Consider the following 19,470-nt stretch of genomic DNA (forward strand, 5'->3'; position numbering starts at 1 on the left):
CGAAATTTCTGACGTAGGAAAAAGAAAACAAAGGGAGTTGTCATGGAAACTGTGTATAACTGGTTGCAGACCTTTAAGATTTGTATTTGAATTTTTATTTTTCAAGTTAGTGATTTTTTTATTTGTATTTAAATTATTGACAATATATATCTAATTAATTATTTAAAGATATTCTTGTTAATTAATTTACATAATAGTATACCTATACAAATTTATTTTTAAGTAAGAGCGTGAAATAAAAATACATCAAATAATATAAAATATTTTTTATTTGGAATTGCCTAATACTAGGATACAAAATATAGTTTTAGAAAAAGAGTTACAAACTTAACTTAATCAGAATTAAAAGTCAGAATAAACCGAACATTATATTAATGTGACAAATATACCTATATATCGAAAAAAAAACGGCGTCATAGATGGCTTGGAAATGAATACTCGCATTTTATGTGATTGTCCACTTGACGCCATTTTTTCGATTTCTCTGTATACACTCTTAGTATATATTTAAAGTTAATGATTTTGGTTTTGTTTTTATTCTAAATCTACTTAGAACTTGGACGACCAAGTAATGTTATATTGCTGAGAGGAAAATTACTGGAACCTTCCTTCATTTCGAAACTATTAATTAATACATTGACAGCCATTATTCCAATATTGGTACATAAAATAATATTATTTGTTTTGTTTGCTGTTGTGCAGTCGCCTTCTTTGTTGATGTTGTAAGCTGAACCCAGGACAACACATAAGCATGCTTGAACGATCTTAAGAAAAAAAAATAAAATAAAATAAATAAAAATTATAAAAAATAAATAATATAAATAAAAATAAAACAAGAAAATAAATAATATAAATAAGAATAAAACAACAAAATAAATAGAGTGCAATACAGTTTTCGAAACCCCTTTGGTGACGGCATTTAAATTTTTGTTATAAGTCAAGGTCCCACGTCCAATTTTCAATGATCGGCAGTTACTGGCAGCGTTACTGACATTTGTGTAAACGATTAAGGTGCGTCCACATTACTCACGAGTAGGGTTTCCGGAACCGGTGCGGTTTTTCGGAACCGGGAATTTCGGTACCGCGCCTTTTAGGAACCGCGATTTCCCGTTTTTTTCGGTACTTTCGGTACTGACTAATTTTTGTTCAATGGTGGTGCAGTTCATCAATCAGAAAGCAAGGGATGGTTTTCAAAGTAAAATGGATAAAATAATTGAGATTTTTAATGAAAATAATATCAAATTATTAAGTAATCAGTCATGAAAAAATTAACATGGGCACAAACATGAACACAAGTAAAGAAAAAAGTATTTAGGTAACTTAAATTTCACATCAAACAACATAAACCAACTTAAGTGAATTTGAGACAAAAGCCCTAAAATATTGAATTAAAAATGCAAACATCTATTAAAACCGATGCCCGGTGCTGTGATGGCCTAAAAGATCTGAACCCTAATTGGTAGTATTAATTAGAGTTTCCAGAGCCGTCCTAGAATATTTTCATTCAACGATTGTGGAGTTCGTCAATTAGCAAGCAAGGGATGGTTCTCAAAAGTAAAACCGATAAAAAATTGAGTTTCAAATGAAAACAATATCAAATTATTATGTCATGAGAAAGTAAACATGAACACAAATAATAAAGACAAACGAAAAGAAAAGAAAACACATAGGTAACTTAAAAATTACATCAACCAACCTCGAAACCAACTTAACAAAATTTGAAAAAAAACTTAATATTTTCAATTAAAGATGCAAATTTCTATAAAAACATAATACAAAAAATATAACTAATACATTCAGCAATACTATACTAAATAATAAAATAAAGTATTTAAACTTCAATATTTGCTAATAAACATTATAGAAACTTCAAAATAACTTCAGAAGTAACAACAGTAAGAGATAGCATTACTACTTGTTTAGAAGAGTTTGATTTCGACCGCTAGAAAGTGTCAAAAGTCTTTCGCACGTAACAAAAAATATGTTTTTAACTATTATTACCGAGTCCCGAAAGTACCGAAAGAACCGGGAATTAATAATTTCGAGTTCCGATTCTTTGATGTCTCAAAAGAACCGGGAATTTCCGGTTCTGAGCCCTACTCACGAGCAGCCCAAACAAACGCTTCAAACACTATAAATATTAGTAGTGGGAACTATCGAATGAATTCTATCGAAACATTCGATAGTTGCAATTCATTCGAATAATTCGATAGCTAGTAAAAAAACATTCGTTGAAAACTATTCGAATAAAAATTATCGAATAGATGCGTCATCTGCCTTGAAATATTGTATTCTAGTAATTCGGCAGCAAAAACCATTCATTTATGAAATTCATTTATTCGTCAGGATCGATTATAATAAAATATTAACTGGATTTTAGTTGTCGCCTGGCGACGTAGGTTTCTTTCCGAGAAACCCGACAGCGGTCGGTGGCAATGCTATGAAAGAAGCCGGCATCTTTGATTTTTTGCGGAGTCGTATAAAGATAAGGACACATTATTTTTTTTATTGAGGTGCTAGTATTTACACAGAAAATACATTATGAAGGGCGCTGTTGCCATATATTGGTATTAGTTGATATTAGCAAAGAATATTATTGTTTGGCTTTAGTTAGTTAGGGATAGTATGTCTATATATTTTGCATTTTTTTTATTAATATTCTGTTGTTACACTGCAATAATACTTGTTATTTTGGATGTAGGAAAATGATTTTTAAGCAAAGACTGGTTTAATAAAAATAATAGTAATAATTTGTTATACCTATTAACAACAAAATTTAAAATAATTTAATATAAACATTTTTTTACATAGTTGCAAAATATAAACAACAAATTAGATGTCAAAATTATTTATATTAGATCCTATTTAAAAATAATATAGTCTTTAAATTTTTTCGCAACATTGGTTTATTAAATAATAATAATTACAGAACTAATTTGTTATATTAACAACAAACTTTAAAATCATGAAATATAAACATTTATTAATTTTCTAAGCATGCAGTGTAATGGAAGGAAAATATACATCAAAAATTAGAAATCAAAATTATTTATATTAGGTACTTTATATTACTATTTAAAAATAATATTTACTTTTACTGGCATTTACTTTAAAAAATAAATGAAATATTTCTTCGCAAAAAACTACATGTAAGAGAATTAGCATAAACAAAATACAAACATCGTTAACTTTTTTTAAATTGGCACGTGTAAAACTTTCAATTTAATTTTCACACCCCATAGTTTGAGTTCGATAACCATTTACTTAACCACATTACTTAAATATGATTATTAAGTTCAACTAATTCATATTATTAAAACATCTAAAATACAAATATGTATTTTTAAAATTAATTCTAAGTTCATCTCATCTTTCTTAAAAATTGCTACTTCTCAAAATTTCCCATTAAAAAATAGACCATATATACCATATAAAATAAAATAATTGAAAGATCGGGCTACGGAAAATCACACAAATTTTCGGAAAAATTTTGTCAATTAAAAATTAACAATCGTCAATTAAAAAAAACTACTATTTCAGTATTTTAAATATTTTAATAAACGCAAAAATAGCACAGTATTTATAAGGTGAAGTTATAAAAATTTGGAAGAACTAATAATGCACTGACGTACACAAAAATGAAACGAATACTAAATTTCATTTATCAAAAGCATTCGATAGTCGTGGCTCAACGATAACCATTTAGTTGCGCGGCGAGGTTGTCAGATATGCTTTAGTATACAAATGAATGAATGATTTTATTCGAATAAAACCATTCGATAGTTGAAATCATTCATTCAGTAACCATTCGATAGTCTAATTCATTCGATAGTTCCCATCGCTAATAAATATGGCAAGCAGTAGAAGCGAGATTCACCGAGATTAACATCGTTTCCGTTAGTTGTTTTGATTCACAAACGCAATCAAGCTATACTGAAATGTGGATATTGTTGCCTGCGAGCCGAATAATCTTGAGAAATAAGACAACATACGAGAGCAAGCAGAAGAAATACGAGCAATGTGGATCCACCTTTATGAACATTTTGCGCCTTAAGAAATTTGTTTGGGTTTTATCAGCACTGTATCGTTGACTGCAAGTGCAGGATCTAGACCGAAATTCATTTTGATAATGTCGCAGAATAGGGTTCCAGTGACAAAACCCAAAGAAATTTGATTTAGAATAGTTAGAAGCGTATTGATCTTTTCTTGGTGGTAGGTTCTTAAAACGGCGATAAACACCGATAGCAGGCCTGCTGTCACCTGCAGACAAACAGAAAATGTCATTATACAGAGTGTTACAAATGTTTGTGCCATAATATCGAAAAAAAAACGGCCTCATAGACAGCTGGAGAGTGACAATCGATGATAATATTGGCGAAGTCAAGCCCTAGGAGTCATTTACTTAGCCCGCATACTTCTTTATTTTTGCCATTAGTAAGCTGTTATTTATTTTTATATTGAATAAAAATGATTTTTAAATAGTGTAGCGTAAAATTCAAAAAAAAATTATATTTTGAAAATAGATTTGTGTATCTGAAAACATTATTTGTTTTTAATCTTTCTGTAATTAATGTTAATTGTAGACTAGTTTTATGTCAATTTTTAGTAAATGACGTCTAGAGATTGACCTCCCCAAAATTATTATCGATTGTCATTCCCCAACAGTCTTTGACGCCCTTTTTTGTCATACGGTATCTACAAAATCCAACAATTTTCTCCTAACTTTTTATTCATTCTAACTTTCTCTTTCTTCATCTAACTTTGCTAGGCACATTATTTTCAGATAGTAACTTAAGGGGCTGGCTGGAATACTCGAAACCAAAACCGGAAATGATAATGTTAACTACGGAAATAAGAAAAATAAAAATTAAAATAATATCGTTCAAAACTGTAGCTGCTTGGTGGTCCTTAGCTTTGTTAATGTTTAGTCCGCCAATTATGACGAACAAAATGGCCACTGTTAACTAAAAAAAGATAGAAAAAAAAATATATAAGTAACTATTTAGTGCACAGGGTGTCCGAAATTTGAACCTCATCATAATGCGAATTTTTCAAATAAGTGCGATACATGGTTTTGGGATCCTTAAAGTTGTTAAAATCAACGTTATAAATTATTGAGACAGATACAAATACACTAAAATCTTTAAATAAAAAAACGAGTGACAATTTTTTAATAATCTAATAAAATTCTATATATTCATTATACAGGGTGTGTTTTAAATAAGTGCAAATATTTTTAGCGGTATATTTCGACCCCAGAAAAACGATTATGAAGTTTTCTCGCGAAAAAAATGGCAACATAGGTAGTAGGTTAAATTTACAAGAAAGAATCCCCAGAAAAAGGGTCAGTGGTTTCCAAAATTTTAGCAGTACTTGGTCCAAGTATACTTTGATCGTGTCATCCTGTCTTTATTGTCCTAAATTTGATATATCTGGGGCTTCGAAAACTGCATAGCGTGCTATGGTCGGATCAAAACAAGAGATCACGAGATTCAAAACGGTAATTATAAAAGAAAAACCGGTAGTGATGTAGTTCAGACAGATGGCTGTAGAGTGGTAACTTCGTAAATGAAGTCTGCAATCGGACAACAAGTGTAGACTCAAACATAATATGCCGATCAGTACCTTTAAAGAAAACATAATCAAAATTAATTGGTTTATTTTTTCTGTTGTTTTAAATATTGTAAAGACAGATAATTTAGACTATTTCCTTCTCAGAAATGTCGAATGACAATTTATTAATGATTTTTAACTGAAAGTATAATAATATACCGAATGTTCTAAATTCGAACCACATCATTGGAATATCGGAAACTAAAAGATACAAGATGAGATACAAGATGGTCCGAACTGTATTCCGGAAAGTTCGGCAGCATATGCTGCAGATAAAAATAAGTAAAAAAGTTCGTATAAATATATGTCCTGCTAAAATGCTTAGTTTCGGAGATACAGGGTGTAGAAGTTTCATTTTTATTTCAATTTTTTCCAAATAATTTGTGAAGTAACGTCAATATTTGGATGAAATTTGGTGTCTGGTAGTTTTTTGGCACGTGAAATTTGATTTTGATGTTAATATGACACCTATTTGTAGGAGGCGCCACCTACATGTGCTATAACTGTTTTGAAGAATAATAACTTTTCGTCCGTACCTGTATAAAACTACTGAGTAAAAAAATGTACATTTCCGTGACTTTTTACGTAAAAATGTCTTTTGGTAAAAATCGCTACGAGCAACCGTTCTCAAGATATTTAGAATGGAAATAGTCAATACATGTCATTATATTGACAAAAAATAAACACGTTGAGCAGATAGTTATTTATAAATTTGTTTTTTTTAATTAATCATAAATTTTTCTGCAAAAAAATATGATAAAACAGTTTCTGTTGAACTTTTGGCACAAAAACATTTCAAATTTATGATTTCAGTTTAATAAGTACCCAAGCAACACCGTTCAAGAGTATATACGTTTAATAAACGTACTATCCGTATAAAGATCGTATATTTTTTTAAAGGTATAAATAATATACGTACCTATTTCATATTACTTTTTTATATGCAACGTATAATATACGCATATTAAAGGGCTTTATTTTCCGTTAGTCTTAGTATATACGTTTATTACACTGAACATTAGTATACTGCTTTTTAATGTATATTCGAAACATATATTTTAAGTATATAATATTTCGATTTTGGCACCAAGTCTTATATATTCTTAATTTTTGAAAAGTTCATTCACAAAGGGCATCGTAAGTCATTATCAAACTGTTTTTTGTGATGTTTTGATAAATTTGAAATCCAATATAAAAATATTGGAAAGAAATGAATTTCAAAAACGTATATAACCAGTATCAATAAATTGTATAGAAATGGTATATAGACTACATATACGAAACGTTTATTCGACACTATAAAATCTAGTCATGTGATAAGATCTACCAATCATGTCGTTAGACTTTTTACAGCAGATGGAATCTAAATGGAATATGGTATACGAATATGAAACCTATACTCGACACTACAAAATATTGTCACATGATCAAATCTACCCAATCACGTTGCGTCTTCTATGAAACATCTAGGCTAGGGTATTCATAAGCGTGACTAAGGGTGTAAAGACGCCATTGTGTCCACACATTGTTTGTTTGATATCAATATAAGGTGCATTATTTAATATAATACTTTTCCTAAAGACATACATATGGTATATCCAGTATCCAGCTCTCCTTTTACACAATTTATAGTTCAATTGCAGAAGAAAGAGAAAGTACACTTAGGCTCTATTACCGTATTACGCGTTGTAGCGTTTTGAGGATGTTTTTTCGTCATTTTTTTCCTTTGGAAACGGAATTGAGGGTAAGTTTTAAATTTATCAATTATAAGCTTTTATTTAACTTCACTTGTATGTATTTATGTATATTTTTATATGCATGAATATGTTCATGTTCAATGACAAGTTTTTGCAGTACTGAGCATAGGTTTTGTAGACGTATACTGTATACCGTTTACATACCCCTGTTGCAAATTAAAAAAACAATTCGCGCAAACATTTTTAAAAAAACAGACCTTTCTTAAACCTAAACTTTTTTTATTACTTTTAGTACACGGATTAAATAAAAACTTGTTGTTAGAAAGTTATTTATTACACCCTATCAGTAATTGTATAATATATTGTTGGCCCTTTCTCCATTTTTTAGAAGCTGTCAAACTTTCTTATTCTGGTAGACAACTGGATTGATTTAAACGATTTTGTAAAATAATATACTACTCGTATAACAGAGAAAAAATGTGAACGTATGTATATATTATTCTTTATATTTTATGTTTAGTTATATTTATGCATTGTCAGTTTTCTTATTTTAAGAATTATGATATGTTTTGTTTATTTTTATTTCAGTAATGTACGGTATATGTCTCCAATTTTTAAAATGTTATTAAAGAAGATTTCCATTAAGTTTTTTATACTTATTCATTAAAAATTCCACCATTAACCATAAAAAATGTATTAGGTAATTAAATTTAGTAATTTAACCACCTAGCGTTATTGTTTTTATTAATAGGGAGAATTTTTGAAGCAGTAAAAACAACCTTTTTAATTTTAGATTACTTAAAGATTGCAATATTATAAAGGGGTTATAGGGTATAATTTATGTCACCATTGGTATTATGGTAGCATTTCTTAAGTAACCTAAGGTTTGTTTATACTGGTTCAAAAATCCTTCATATTAATGAAAAACAATAATGCTAGGTGTGGTTATATTACTAAATTTCATTTCCTGGATACGTATAAATTTGTATGTAAAAATAACATTTAATAAACGGTTCTGTTTCACGTATAAATTTATAAAGAAAAATAACATTTAATACACGTATAGATAAGACGGACGGTATTAGATCAGTTTAAACGTATAATATACCATTGTGTGTTGCTTGGGTATTTAGTCAACATGTTTAATCAAAGTCAATTATATATGACAGGTGTATTGATAATTTCGATTCTAAGTATCTCGAGAATCATTACTTGTAGCGATTTTTACCAAGAGACCTTTTTTACGTAAAAAATATCGTTAATGTATATTTTTTTACTTAGTAGCTTTATGCAGATACGGAAGAAAAGTTATTACTCTTCAAAGCAGTTAAAAAATATGTAGGTTCTCTACATATGAGAGAATGCCCTCTACAAGTAGCGTCATATTGACATCAAAATCAATTTTTTTATGTTAAAAAACTTCCGGGCACCAATTTTCATCCAAATATTGACGTTGCTTTATAAATTATTTGGAAAAAATCGAAATAAAAATGAAATTTCTACACCCTGTATGTCCGAAACTAGGCATTTTAAGACATACATTTATACGAACTTTTTTATTTATTTTTATCTGCAGAATATGCTGCCGAAGTTTCCGGAATACAGTTCGGAACACCTTGTATATTACAAAAAATAAAATATGCCCTCTACAACAGAACTGTCCGCCATATTTTATTTGTTAAAATCTGAAAGAGGAGACCCCCCTGATATAAAGTTCTCTCAAAATAGTAGGCCCCCCTGTATAATAGAAGTCTATACAGGGTGAGTCTTAAATAAGTGCAAATCTTTTCAGAACTGGTAGATCTCGATAAAACATTTTCGATTTTATTTCTTGTAAATGTAATCGACCATCTATGTTGCCATATTATCAAAAAACTATGTTTTTTAACCAAAAACTAAAAAAAATTCTAAATCTTTTTTCAAAAAATTCCAAATTTTCAAAAAAAAATCGCAAAAAACCTTATAATTGTGTTTCTAGGGTCGAAATATACTACCCCTAAAATATTTGCACTTATTTAAGAGTCACCCTGTATATGTTTAGGAAGGTATACTTGTTTTTAAAGTAACACATTTTTCTTGGAAATTATCGACGAATTTTAATTTTTCGTTATTATTTTTTCATGTATAGCGTGAGCAGAAACAATTATTGGAAACAGGAAGCAAAATATTCTACTTTTTCAAATATTTTTACATACAAAGTAAATTAATTTTTTAAAAATATCTGATTGCTACAAAAATCTCCTTTGAAGATTTGGTGAATTTTCATGTGATCGTCACAATGAAAATAGAAATTTTTAACCGCTCACATATTGCAAAACAATTTTTTTATGTCGAAATTATATTTTCCTTGTTTCACATCAAACCAATTATTCATATACAGGAAACGAAGTATTGTAGTTAATTTTTTAATTAGTATCGCCTGAATAAAATTATTTCTTATATGCTGTAATCTGTGGCATCCTACATGACACCAAAAAAGTAGAGTTATTAAACTTATTTATAGTGATTATTTATTATAAATAGCTATGCGTAATATATTTAATAACATTATTTTGAAAAAAATAAGTTCTATATACTACCCTCCAGTGGCAAATATATGATTTACGAATAATTATGCCTTTACTTTAATATTGATTACAATTTTTAGATATACAAAACAAAAAAATTCATAACTTTTTTAGCAGTTCTTAAGCTTCATTTCGAACCTCGAAATTACTAGAATAAATTATTGGTTATAATTATAACGTTATACTTAAGAGTTTATGATTTATGATCATTCACCATGTCTAAAAATACAATTAAAAGAATATCCTAGCCACAGTTTGCGGTAGTCGGTTGTATCCATAGAGAAAGCCTAAAAATTAGCTTATAAAATAATAAACTTTTCATTTATAACCACAATTTCTCTTTAGGGATGATAATAAGAAGGCAAAATGGCGTTACTCCCTAATTTTAAGTATAATTAGTGGCAAAAGTTAAAAGTTTGTAAAGCTTCATTCAGAACCTCGCAATTAGTGGAATAAATTACTGGTTTCAATTAGCGTAGATGTTTGTTCTTTTAATTTTAATGTAAGCATTCAGAAAGTTAAAATTAGTGGTAGACATTTTCAATTAGTAGAAAAAGTTATCAAACTTTTAACTTTTCCACTAATTATACTTCAAAATTTGCGAGAAATGTCATTTTGGCCTTTGATTATCTTCCGTCAAGAGAAATTGTGGTTAGAAATCAAAAATTGATTGTTTTATAAGCTAAATATTTTATAAGCTTTCTCTATGGATACGATTGACTAACGCAAGATGTTGCTAGGATATTCTATTAATTTTAATTGTTTTTTAAATATTGTTAATGATCGTTAAAAAATTATAAAGTGTAACTGAAAAATTTATTCGACTAATTGCGAGGTTCTGAATGAAGCTAACCTTTTTCTACTAATTGAAAATTATAACCACTAATTTTGACGTTCTGAATTCTTACATTGAAATTAGAGAAACCTAATAAGTAATAAACATGCGCTAATTAAAACCACTAATTTATTCCACTAATTTCAAGGTTTTGAATGAAGTTAAATCTATAACTGTATTTTATTGTTCCTAGACAATAGATTAATACAAACCTGTAAAATTATCGATATACTGATTAAACTGAGCATTAGTGAGTAGAATTCATGCTTTTCTCCAACTTGCAGGACGTATTTGAGTTGTGAGGCATTTGCAGTGAGTAAGGCGACATCCAGTAGGCCTTGCGCGATGGTTTTCTTTGTGGCATATTTGTTTACATCTAAGGTCTTCTGAAACAAATAATAATGATTCAGTAATTATCTTTATGGTATAATAATTGGTATAGAAGAAACGAGAGAAGAAACCTTGGACTATATGCATCACATTTTAATTACTTACTATATACCGGGTGGTGTGTGCTTCATCATTGGAATCGAAATAGGAAATCCCATGCAAATTTTGGACTCAAAAAATTAAAAGCTCAACTGTTGAACTTTACACTGAAGTCATAAATAGATTTTTTAAACGTCTGCGTATGCTAAATACAGGGTGGCGCATATCATATGACTCCGACAGTTTATTTTGAAAGGAAATTTTGATTTAATTTAGAGTATTTTTTGAAAATATATAGGGTTCTACAGGGTGTTTCTAAATACAAAAAGGTACGCATTAAAGTTTTATTTTTTTGAAGTGAAACTTCTTTACGCGCGATGGGACTAAAAATTGAAGGCCGTGACACACAAGACGCGAGAGTAAAAGTGGTAACGATCCTGGAGCGTCGTAACTCGGGCACTATGTGGGCTAGGGGGTTGAAACTAGGAACGTATGCTCTTCGAGCCCCATCTTTTCATGATATTTTAACGACGTGTCATGCACTACGAAACCCCATTATCAATGCATCAAATAAAAAAATCGTCCGATTTAAATAAAACTTAGTATGTCGATAGATTGGACCAAAGCCAACTTGACCAGGTAAGATACGTGTCACTGTGACAGTTAGTTTTGACGTAAGAAACGGCAAAAGTTGATGTCGTCCGTGGGACTAAGGATTTGATATTAAAGAAAAATGTGGGTCGATTTCGGCATAATTGGGAACGGGCTACAGGATGACGCCCTCGACATGCGATGCCTTTAAATGGACGAAATCATCAGGATTTTTCTTAATTATGGGTCGATTGGAACCAAATTCGGCACGTAGATAGAGGTATCCAAATGGACAGAAGTAAGTAAAAGTTTGATTTCATATATGCACACATAGTGCACGCACAGTTTTTTATTTTTATAATAGGATTCCAGGGAAAAATAAGGGTGTGTTTCATTAGAGAAATATATAACTAAAATGGAAGCAAAAGTATTTAATATTTTACAAAAATGAAGAACAAATTTGAAATTGCAATAAAAGCTACCTAAATTGGAATTTACCCTGTATATGGCCTAATATGTAGTTAAACAATAATTGTACTTTAAATCAAATTAAAACTTCACCCTAAAAGCTGTATAAGGTGAGACAAAATGAATATTAAATACAGGCTACATTGTTTCACAAAGTTATCTTCTTTATTAACTTTTTGTCATGAAGTTTTTGAAATCACTAACCTTTACAATTTCTATAGTCGCTATAGTAGCTTCAGCTATAACTCCAACTACGTTTCCATCAACAGTCACTTCAGATTCTTCACTTTTACCCGCCATTTTTACTAATATATTTTCTAACCAGACTCACACACACATACACACAACTAATTTACAATAGAAATGATAACAAATAAAATTAAAATATCGTATCAAAAGATCAGATACATCTTTAATTTAGATACCGATAAAAAATGCGTCTGTTTTTAAACTTGTTTACATGCATTTATAAAAATAATTGGTTGCAGTCATCAGTAGCTAGGTTAAGTGGATTAATCAATATTTTTATAGTAAAATAAAGTTGATCGTGGAATAGATTATCTGTGAGATTCTCTGAAACATGAGTTGATAAGAGCATCTTACAAATTAGGTTTAAAATTGTCAAACAGGTCAGTGTATCTCCTTTGTTTAATATAAATAATCTTTTTTTGAACGGATGTTAGACAATAAAACTGATTTTATTCCAGTTGCTTCTTTGCAGTTACAAAATTATAAGGCTTGTGTAGGAATATTGAAATACAATATTTTGTTTAGTAAATTTTAGTGAATACAACTACTGACTAGTTTTATTTGAGAAAAAATACAGTAATACTTCGTAATGTAATGTGCTAACATGTGTTTTATTATTTTATTCACATGTAACTTTAAATTAAGGAAACCACATTGACTAAGAAGTAAGAAGGTTCTTGAGTAGAGCTTATTATTATTTTATTTATAAAATATATACATTTTAGAATAATTATTATTTATATTCATTGCTTTTTAATAACTGCTATTTATAATTATTCGTTTTACCGACAAAAATATTTTTAAAAATATAATAATTGTTAAGTTTATTAAAGTTGTATATTTTCAATTAAAATTTGTAATATCTATTTCACAGCTTTAATACAAATATGCAATGAGATACCTACTAAATATTCAAAACAGATTCATAGATGAGATGCAATTATTTAAATAAATCCATTGTTTGGGTTTGTAAATATGTTTTGTTTATACCTACAGAGGCGGCAGATGTTCTTTTGACACTTAGTAATTGCACAAATATTTAGTAGTAATTATATCACTTATCTATAATTATTTATTTTATTGTTTGTATCTAGTTTTCTGCTTTTATTAAAAGCAGTAAAATCATTATATAAACAAACAAAAACTAGAATAAAAGTCGGCAAAAAGTTAACAACAGGATTTAATGGAACCAAAGGTTTGAAACAAGGGTGCTGTATTTCACCAACACTGTTCAAGATATATCTCGAACAAGTTCTCAAAGTTTGGAAGCAAAAATATAGAAATATGGGAGTACCCATAGGGGATAACATGCTCTACACACTTTGCTTCGCGGACGATCAGGTGATCATAGCACAAGAATACGATGACATAAATTATATGACACGTAAGCTTATAGAAGAATATCAGAAATGGGGACTCGAGATCAATACTAACAAAACAGAATATATGTGTAACGGAGGAGAACAACAAGATCAAATACTAGAAGAAGGGAAGAGAATTAAGTGCTGCACAAAATACAAATATTTGGGTATGCAAATCACAAATGATGGTCTGTTGGATACAGCAATTAAAGAACGAAACCAACTTGGAAAGAATGCTATCACGGTATTGAATGGGATACTGTAGGACAGAAGCATAAACAACAAGAACAAAACTCTAATATATAATACCATCATCAAGAGTATAACCACATACAGCTGTGAATAAGTGTGGCCAATTAAAGAAACAACAAAACGAATGCTGGAAGCTACAGAGATGGATTTTTGGAGAAGATCAGCAGGCAAATCAAGACTCGAGCGAATAACTAATGAACGCATAAGAGAGATTATGGAAGTTAAACGTACGATAGTGGACGACTTAAAGAACAGTCAACTCATATGGGACGGGCATGTCCAAAGAATGGCAGAAATAAGAATCCCAAAGCAAATTATAACTGAAAACCTGCAGGGAGAAGAAAACCGGGTAGACCGAGAAGAAGTTGGCAGGAAGGGATTGACACGTTTATGGAGGAAATATCTCTCGGAGACGGTGCATGGAGAGATGGCATCGGAAGACGTAGAACGTTTTAAACCGATTAATATACAGGGTGGTCCGAATTGTATTCCGGAAACTTCGGCAGCATATTCTGCAGATAAAAATAAGTGAAAAAGTTCGTATAAATGTATGTCCTAAAATGCTTAGTTTCGGAGATACAGGGTGTAGAAATTTCATTTTTATTTCGAGATTTTTTCCAAATAATTTAAGAAGTAACGTGAATATTTGGATGAAAATTGGTGTCTGGGAGTTTTTGGATATGAGAAATTTGATTTTCATGTCAATATGACTCCTACTTGTAGAGGGCGCCACCTACATATGCTTTAACTGGTTTGAAGAGTAATAACTTTTCATCCATACCTGTATAAAACTACCGAGTAAAAATATATACATACATTTACAACTTTTTTACATAAAACAGATCTCTTGGTAAAAATCGCTACGAGTAATGGTTCTCGAGATATTTGAATTGAAATTATCCATACCTGTCATCATTGACAAATTAAACATGTTGACCAACTAGTTATTAGACTGAAATCTTAAATTTGAAATCTTTTTGTGCCAAAAGTTCAACAGAAACTGTTTAATCATCATTTTTTCGCAGAAAAAATTTATGATTAATTTAAAAAAATTAAAATTTATTATTTCAGTCAAATAACTCTATTCAACGATATTGCTTATTACGAAGGGTGTCTCACTTGGGCAGAAAATTTTAAATGTACTGCCAAAAATATCACTTACCGCCAAGCGACTGCCAATGCCTGCGAAAAGACTCATGACCGAAATGTTTAATTATTATAGGCGACTGCCATAAGACTGCCAATGACTGCCAATGAATGCCAGCGACTGCCAAGAAAATGTACATGTAATTCCAGTAGTGAGACACCCCTCGGCTTATTATTTGTCAATAATGACATGTATTGACTATTTCCATTTTAAATATCTTGAGAACGGTTGCTTGTAGCGATTTTTACTAAGAGACATTTTTTACGTAAAAAATCATGGAAATGTATATTTTTTTAGTCAGTAGTTTTATACAGGTACCGTCGAAAAGTTATTACTCTTCAAAATTGTCAAAACGCAGGTAGGTGGCGCCCCTACAAATAGGAGTCATTTTGACATCAAAATCTAATTTCTCGTGTCACAAAACTCTCTGACACCCATTTTCATCCAGATATTGACTTTACTTCAGAAATTATTTAGGAAAAATCGAAATAAAATGAACTTCTACACCTGTATCTCGAAACTAAGTATTTTAGGACATACATTTATACGAACTTTTTACATTATTTTTATCTGCAGAGAATATGCTGCCGAAGTTTCAGGTACAGTTCGGACCACCCTGTATACAGGTGTGAGTTTCCTACGATGTTCTCTATGGGCATCTCGGAAACTACTGGAGACAGAGAGTCGTTTAAATGGGGAAAAGAATTGCAGTTTTGTGGGGTCATAAATATGCGCCTTTCAGATTTTGAAAAAGTTAATGGCTTACTAGATATTTCGAAAAAAACAAATTTTGGCTATTTTAAAAATTGTCCCTAATTCCATTACAATGTTTTAGACAAAAGTGTTCAGATAAAAGTTCAGAAATTCACATTCCCTAATGAGTTTGTGTTCCCCGATTTTTTATAAAACCTGTCATTTTGAAATACGACACAAACATATTTTTTTAAATGGAAACTATATTTTGCTATGACTTCATAAAAGCGCCATTTTTAAGCTTTTCAGCTTTTTAAACTCTATAATATGTTTCTTTCAAAAAATACTGAGTTATAGCCAATTCTTATCTTTCTTGACTAATTTCACTTAGTTAGCCATGGAAACAAGTTCAATCGTCGTTGCTCTCAGAAATGTGAAATTGTGTCACATCAATCTTTGTAAATTAAAATAAACAAAATTGTAAATAAAATTTTTTCAAATGAAGAAAAGCGTGTAGGATTGTTGGTTCAACTTTTCTTGGCCATACAGGATACGTTGACCGGTGAAAGTTACTTACGTTTTTAGAGAACGGTTTTCAATGGTGTTCAAATTTTGTTGTGATTTATAACTTATAAAGAGACAAAATATGTTATTTTGAAAATCTTTTTAAAACTGAATTTCTAGCTATTGTCACAGAACGACCGGTCGCCTTAATTAAACTTCTCCTGTTCCGCCTCTTCGAGTGCCTCTCTTAATTCATAAGTTTTTTTGTAAACCTTGTTAACCATATACCGCATAAAAAATCTAAAATGGATAGGTCAGGTGACCGGGGAGAACCATGCAATTGGTCCACCTCCCTGAGTATACATAATTATGATATAAATAATTTTTTAAATAACATTTCTTTCATTGTGGGGGGGGGGTTAGTGCGTCATAATGAAAGTCATGTTGGAACCACTGTATTAATGCGCGAGTATCTAAATTTAACTTTTCTAACATGTCTTGAAAACCGTTTCTAAAAACGTTTTATTTGACGGTCAACATATCTGCGAAACTGGATGGCCAAGATTAAAGTTGAATCAATAATTCTCACGCTGTTCTTCATTTAAAAAACTTTCAGTTTACAATTTTTAGTTTATGTTAATTTACAAATCTGGTGGATGTGACAGTTTCACATACAAGAGCAACGACAATTGAACTTGTTTCCATGGCTAACTAAAGTGAAATTAGTTTTTGCATATGTTTGATAAGAATTGGTTATAACTCAGTAATTTTGTGAAAGAAACATATTACAAGCTTATATCGTTGAAAAGCTTAAAAAACGGCGCTTTTTATGAAGTCATGGCCAACTATGGTTTCTATTTAAAAAAACATATGTTTGTGTCATATGTCAAAATGACAGGCTTTAGAAAAATCGGAGGACACAATCTCATTAGGGATGTGATTATCTACAACTTTTATCTGAAAACTTTTTTGTCTAAAATAGATTATAATGGAATTAGAGACAATTTTTAACATAGCCAAAATTTGTTTTTCAGAAATATCTAGTAAGCCATGAACTTTTTCGAAAATCTGAGAAAAGCGCATATTTATGACCCCACAAAACTGCAATTCTTTCCCCATTTAACTGACTCTCTATCTCCAGTAGTTTCGAGATACCCATAAGAGAACATCATGAGGGAAACTCTTCCAATTAGATCAAAATAAAAAAACACTAGTAATGCTTCCATAAAATTTCATTAGTCTATCTCTTTTCGTTTTCAAAATAAAAAATAAGAACATTATTTTTCCGCCATCTTTGTACCGCGATATCTCCCTAATGGTTGACTTTTGACCCAACGTTTATGAAGCAAACTACCCTTTATTTTGAACAAGGAATCACCCCCTGAAGTTTTTCGCATTTGTTTTGAAATACCCTGTATATCTAGTTTTCTACAATTCTAATTAGATGATGTATTTTTTTTATAAACATACAGGGTTCGGCAATAGTGCGTCGGACATTTGTAGCCCCTAGAATAAAAAAAATTGAGAATTTTTGTTTAAGTGCAAACCTAAAGTATGTATACGAGGATGTATTTCAGGAAAGTATTTTAACTTCTATAAGGTGCATCAAAAGAGTGTGAGTGGATTGGGATGATTTTTTTAATGGAACACCCTGTATATTACTTCATTTTTGGCTTCCTTATGTATTTTCCTAAAACATTATTTTTCGATCAGAAGCATGGTATTCTGAATATTTTGTGTTTTGACTCTTCTCAACACATCCTTTGGTTAATTTTTAAGAGCAAAATTAACTTGCCACAAACATTTTCCAATTTTTCATTTATTATCATTACTTTTTGATTTTATTCTTCATAATGACGAGGTGGCTTTGATGATTATTGTTGTGTACGATTGAATATGGTTCTTAGTGTCCAAGATTGTGCAAAAGTCATTGATCTTGTTGAAGATGGCCGAAATTGTGAATATTCACTTTGTGCTTGAACACAATATATTTACAGCCTCATTAACAGTATGAACGGCTGTATACAGACAGTTATAGCAGCCGGGGGCGACAATGCAATGTATTAGAGTTTTTTTTTTCAAGTTTTTTGTTTGATTGTACACTTATTAGTTATTACAGTTATTATTTTTTAATATTCTAAGTTCTGTTAGTGTTACTAATTATTTATTAACACCAAGCCTGTATCGTTACTTTTGAACGTTTTTTAAATTGTAATATAGAGTTCTGATCAGTGTCGATATGACATTACCATAATAATCACCAAAGTCACCTCGTAATATTAAAAAATAACATCAAAAAGTAATGATAGTTGAAAAAACTTACCAATTGTTGATGGAAAATTCATTTCGCTCTTAAAAATTAACCAAACGGCATGTGTTGACATGAACCAAAAAAAGAAAATGCTCAGGGGGCATGGTTCTGATCGAAAAATAATGTTTTAGGAAAAGTTACTAACGCAATTATTACACAGAGTGTTTTAAAGTTAGGGTAAAAAACAACCCAAGACTAATACTAAAATTTATAAAAAAAACTGAGTTTATGAATTAAAGTTGATAGATTTATATACAGTTTGCTAAAAAAGATCATGAAAATTGGATTAAAAGTAAAAAAAAATATAACGCTTTAAATTTGACGAAGAAATTCTCCGTTGCGTTTTTTGCATCTAAATTTCAATGAATATTTACTTAAAATAGATAGATATATAAGTAAAAGTAATACTTACATCAGTTCCTCTATTTATAGACGGTGAAACCGACATTGTCTTGACACAGAAATCAACTAAAATCCACCTAATTAACAATTGCACCGCTGCAAACTCTGCTGTAATAAACTAATTCGATAGAAGGGGATTTTTCAAAGGCTACTCGTTTCTATACGTCTAATAGGTGTACTCTAGCTGTAATAGATTGTTAAAAAAGCACCAAGTAGTCGTCTCGTATCGATGTAGCAATTCATGGAACGGTAGCAGGACCGATCAATTTCTTTCCACCAATGGCGTTTCGGCGCTATTGTGTTGCGGAACACAAGAATAGAGAATGACAACGAGCGCCTGATTAAGCTGGC

At 30.3% G+C, this 19,470-nt stretch overlaps 1 protein-coding gene across 5 annotated transcripts; it reads right to left on the reverse strand.

Moving 5' to 3' along the window:
- Window positions 1-251: 251 nt before the first annotated feature.
- On the reverse strand, window positions 252-19,401 carry LOC115877654 (ninjurin-2). 5 transcript variants are annotated; one of them, XM_030893915.1, is made up of 3 exons: window positions 19,130-19,401; window positions 10,925-11,095; window positions 252-764 (listed from the first exon to the last, which is right to left on the reverse strand). In XM_030893915.1, the coding sequence occupies exons 1-3, from the start codon at window positions 19,163-19,165 to the stop codon at window positions 546-548; spliced, it is 426 nt and encodes a 141-aa protein (XP_030749775.1). In that variant the 5' UTR covers window positions 19,166-19,401; the 3' UTR covers window positions 252-545. The 5 variants fall into 5 exon arrangements, with proteins under 5 accessions (XP_030749775.1, XP_030749774.1, XP_030749772.1 ...); XM_030893914.1 differs by having other exon boundaries at window positions 10,925-11,098; window positions 19,130-19,399; XM_030893912.1 differs by lacking the exon at window positions 19,130-19,401 and adding an exon at window positions 12,405-12,563.
- Between the last annotated feature and the right edge of the window lie 69 nt (window positions 19,402-19,470).

Source organism: Sitophilus oryzae, unplaced genomic scaffold (genome assembly GCF_002938485.1).
Source record: "Sitophilus oryzae breed Bouriz unplaced genomic scaffold, Soryzae_2.0 scaffold_1496_pilon_pilon, whole genome shotgun sequence".
Lineage (NCBI taxonomy): Eukaryota > Metazoa > Arthropoda > Insecta > Coleoptera > Curculionidae > Sitophilus > Sitophilus oryzae.

Coding starts and splice junctions, on each gene's coding strand:
- LOC115877654 (XM_030893911.1), bottom strand. CDS start 12,500: ATGGCGGGTAAAAGTGAAGAATCTGAAGTGACTGTTGATGGAAACGTA. Junction 11,099..12,404: donor CGACTATAGAAATTGTAAAG/GTTAGTGATTTC, acceptor TATTTGTTTCAG/AAGACCTTAGATGTAAACAA. Junction 765..10,924: donor GTATATCGATAATTTTACAG/GTTTGTATTAAT, acceptor TTTTTTCTTAAG/ATCGTTCAAGCATGCTTATG.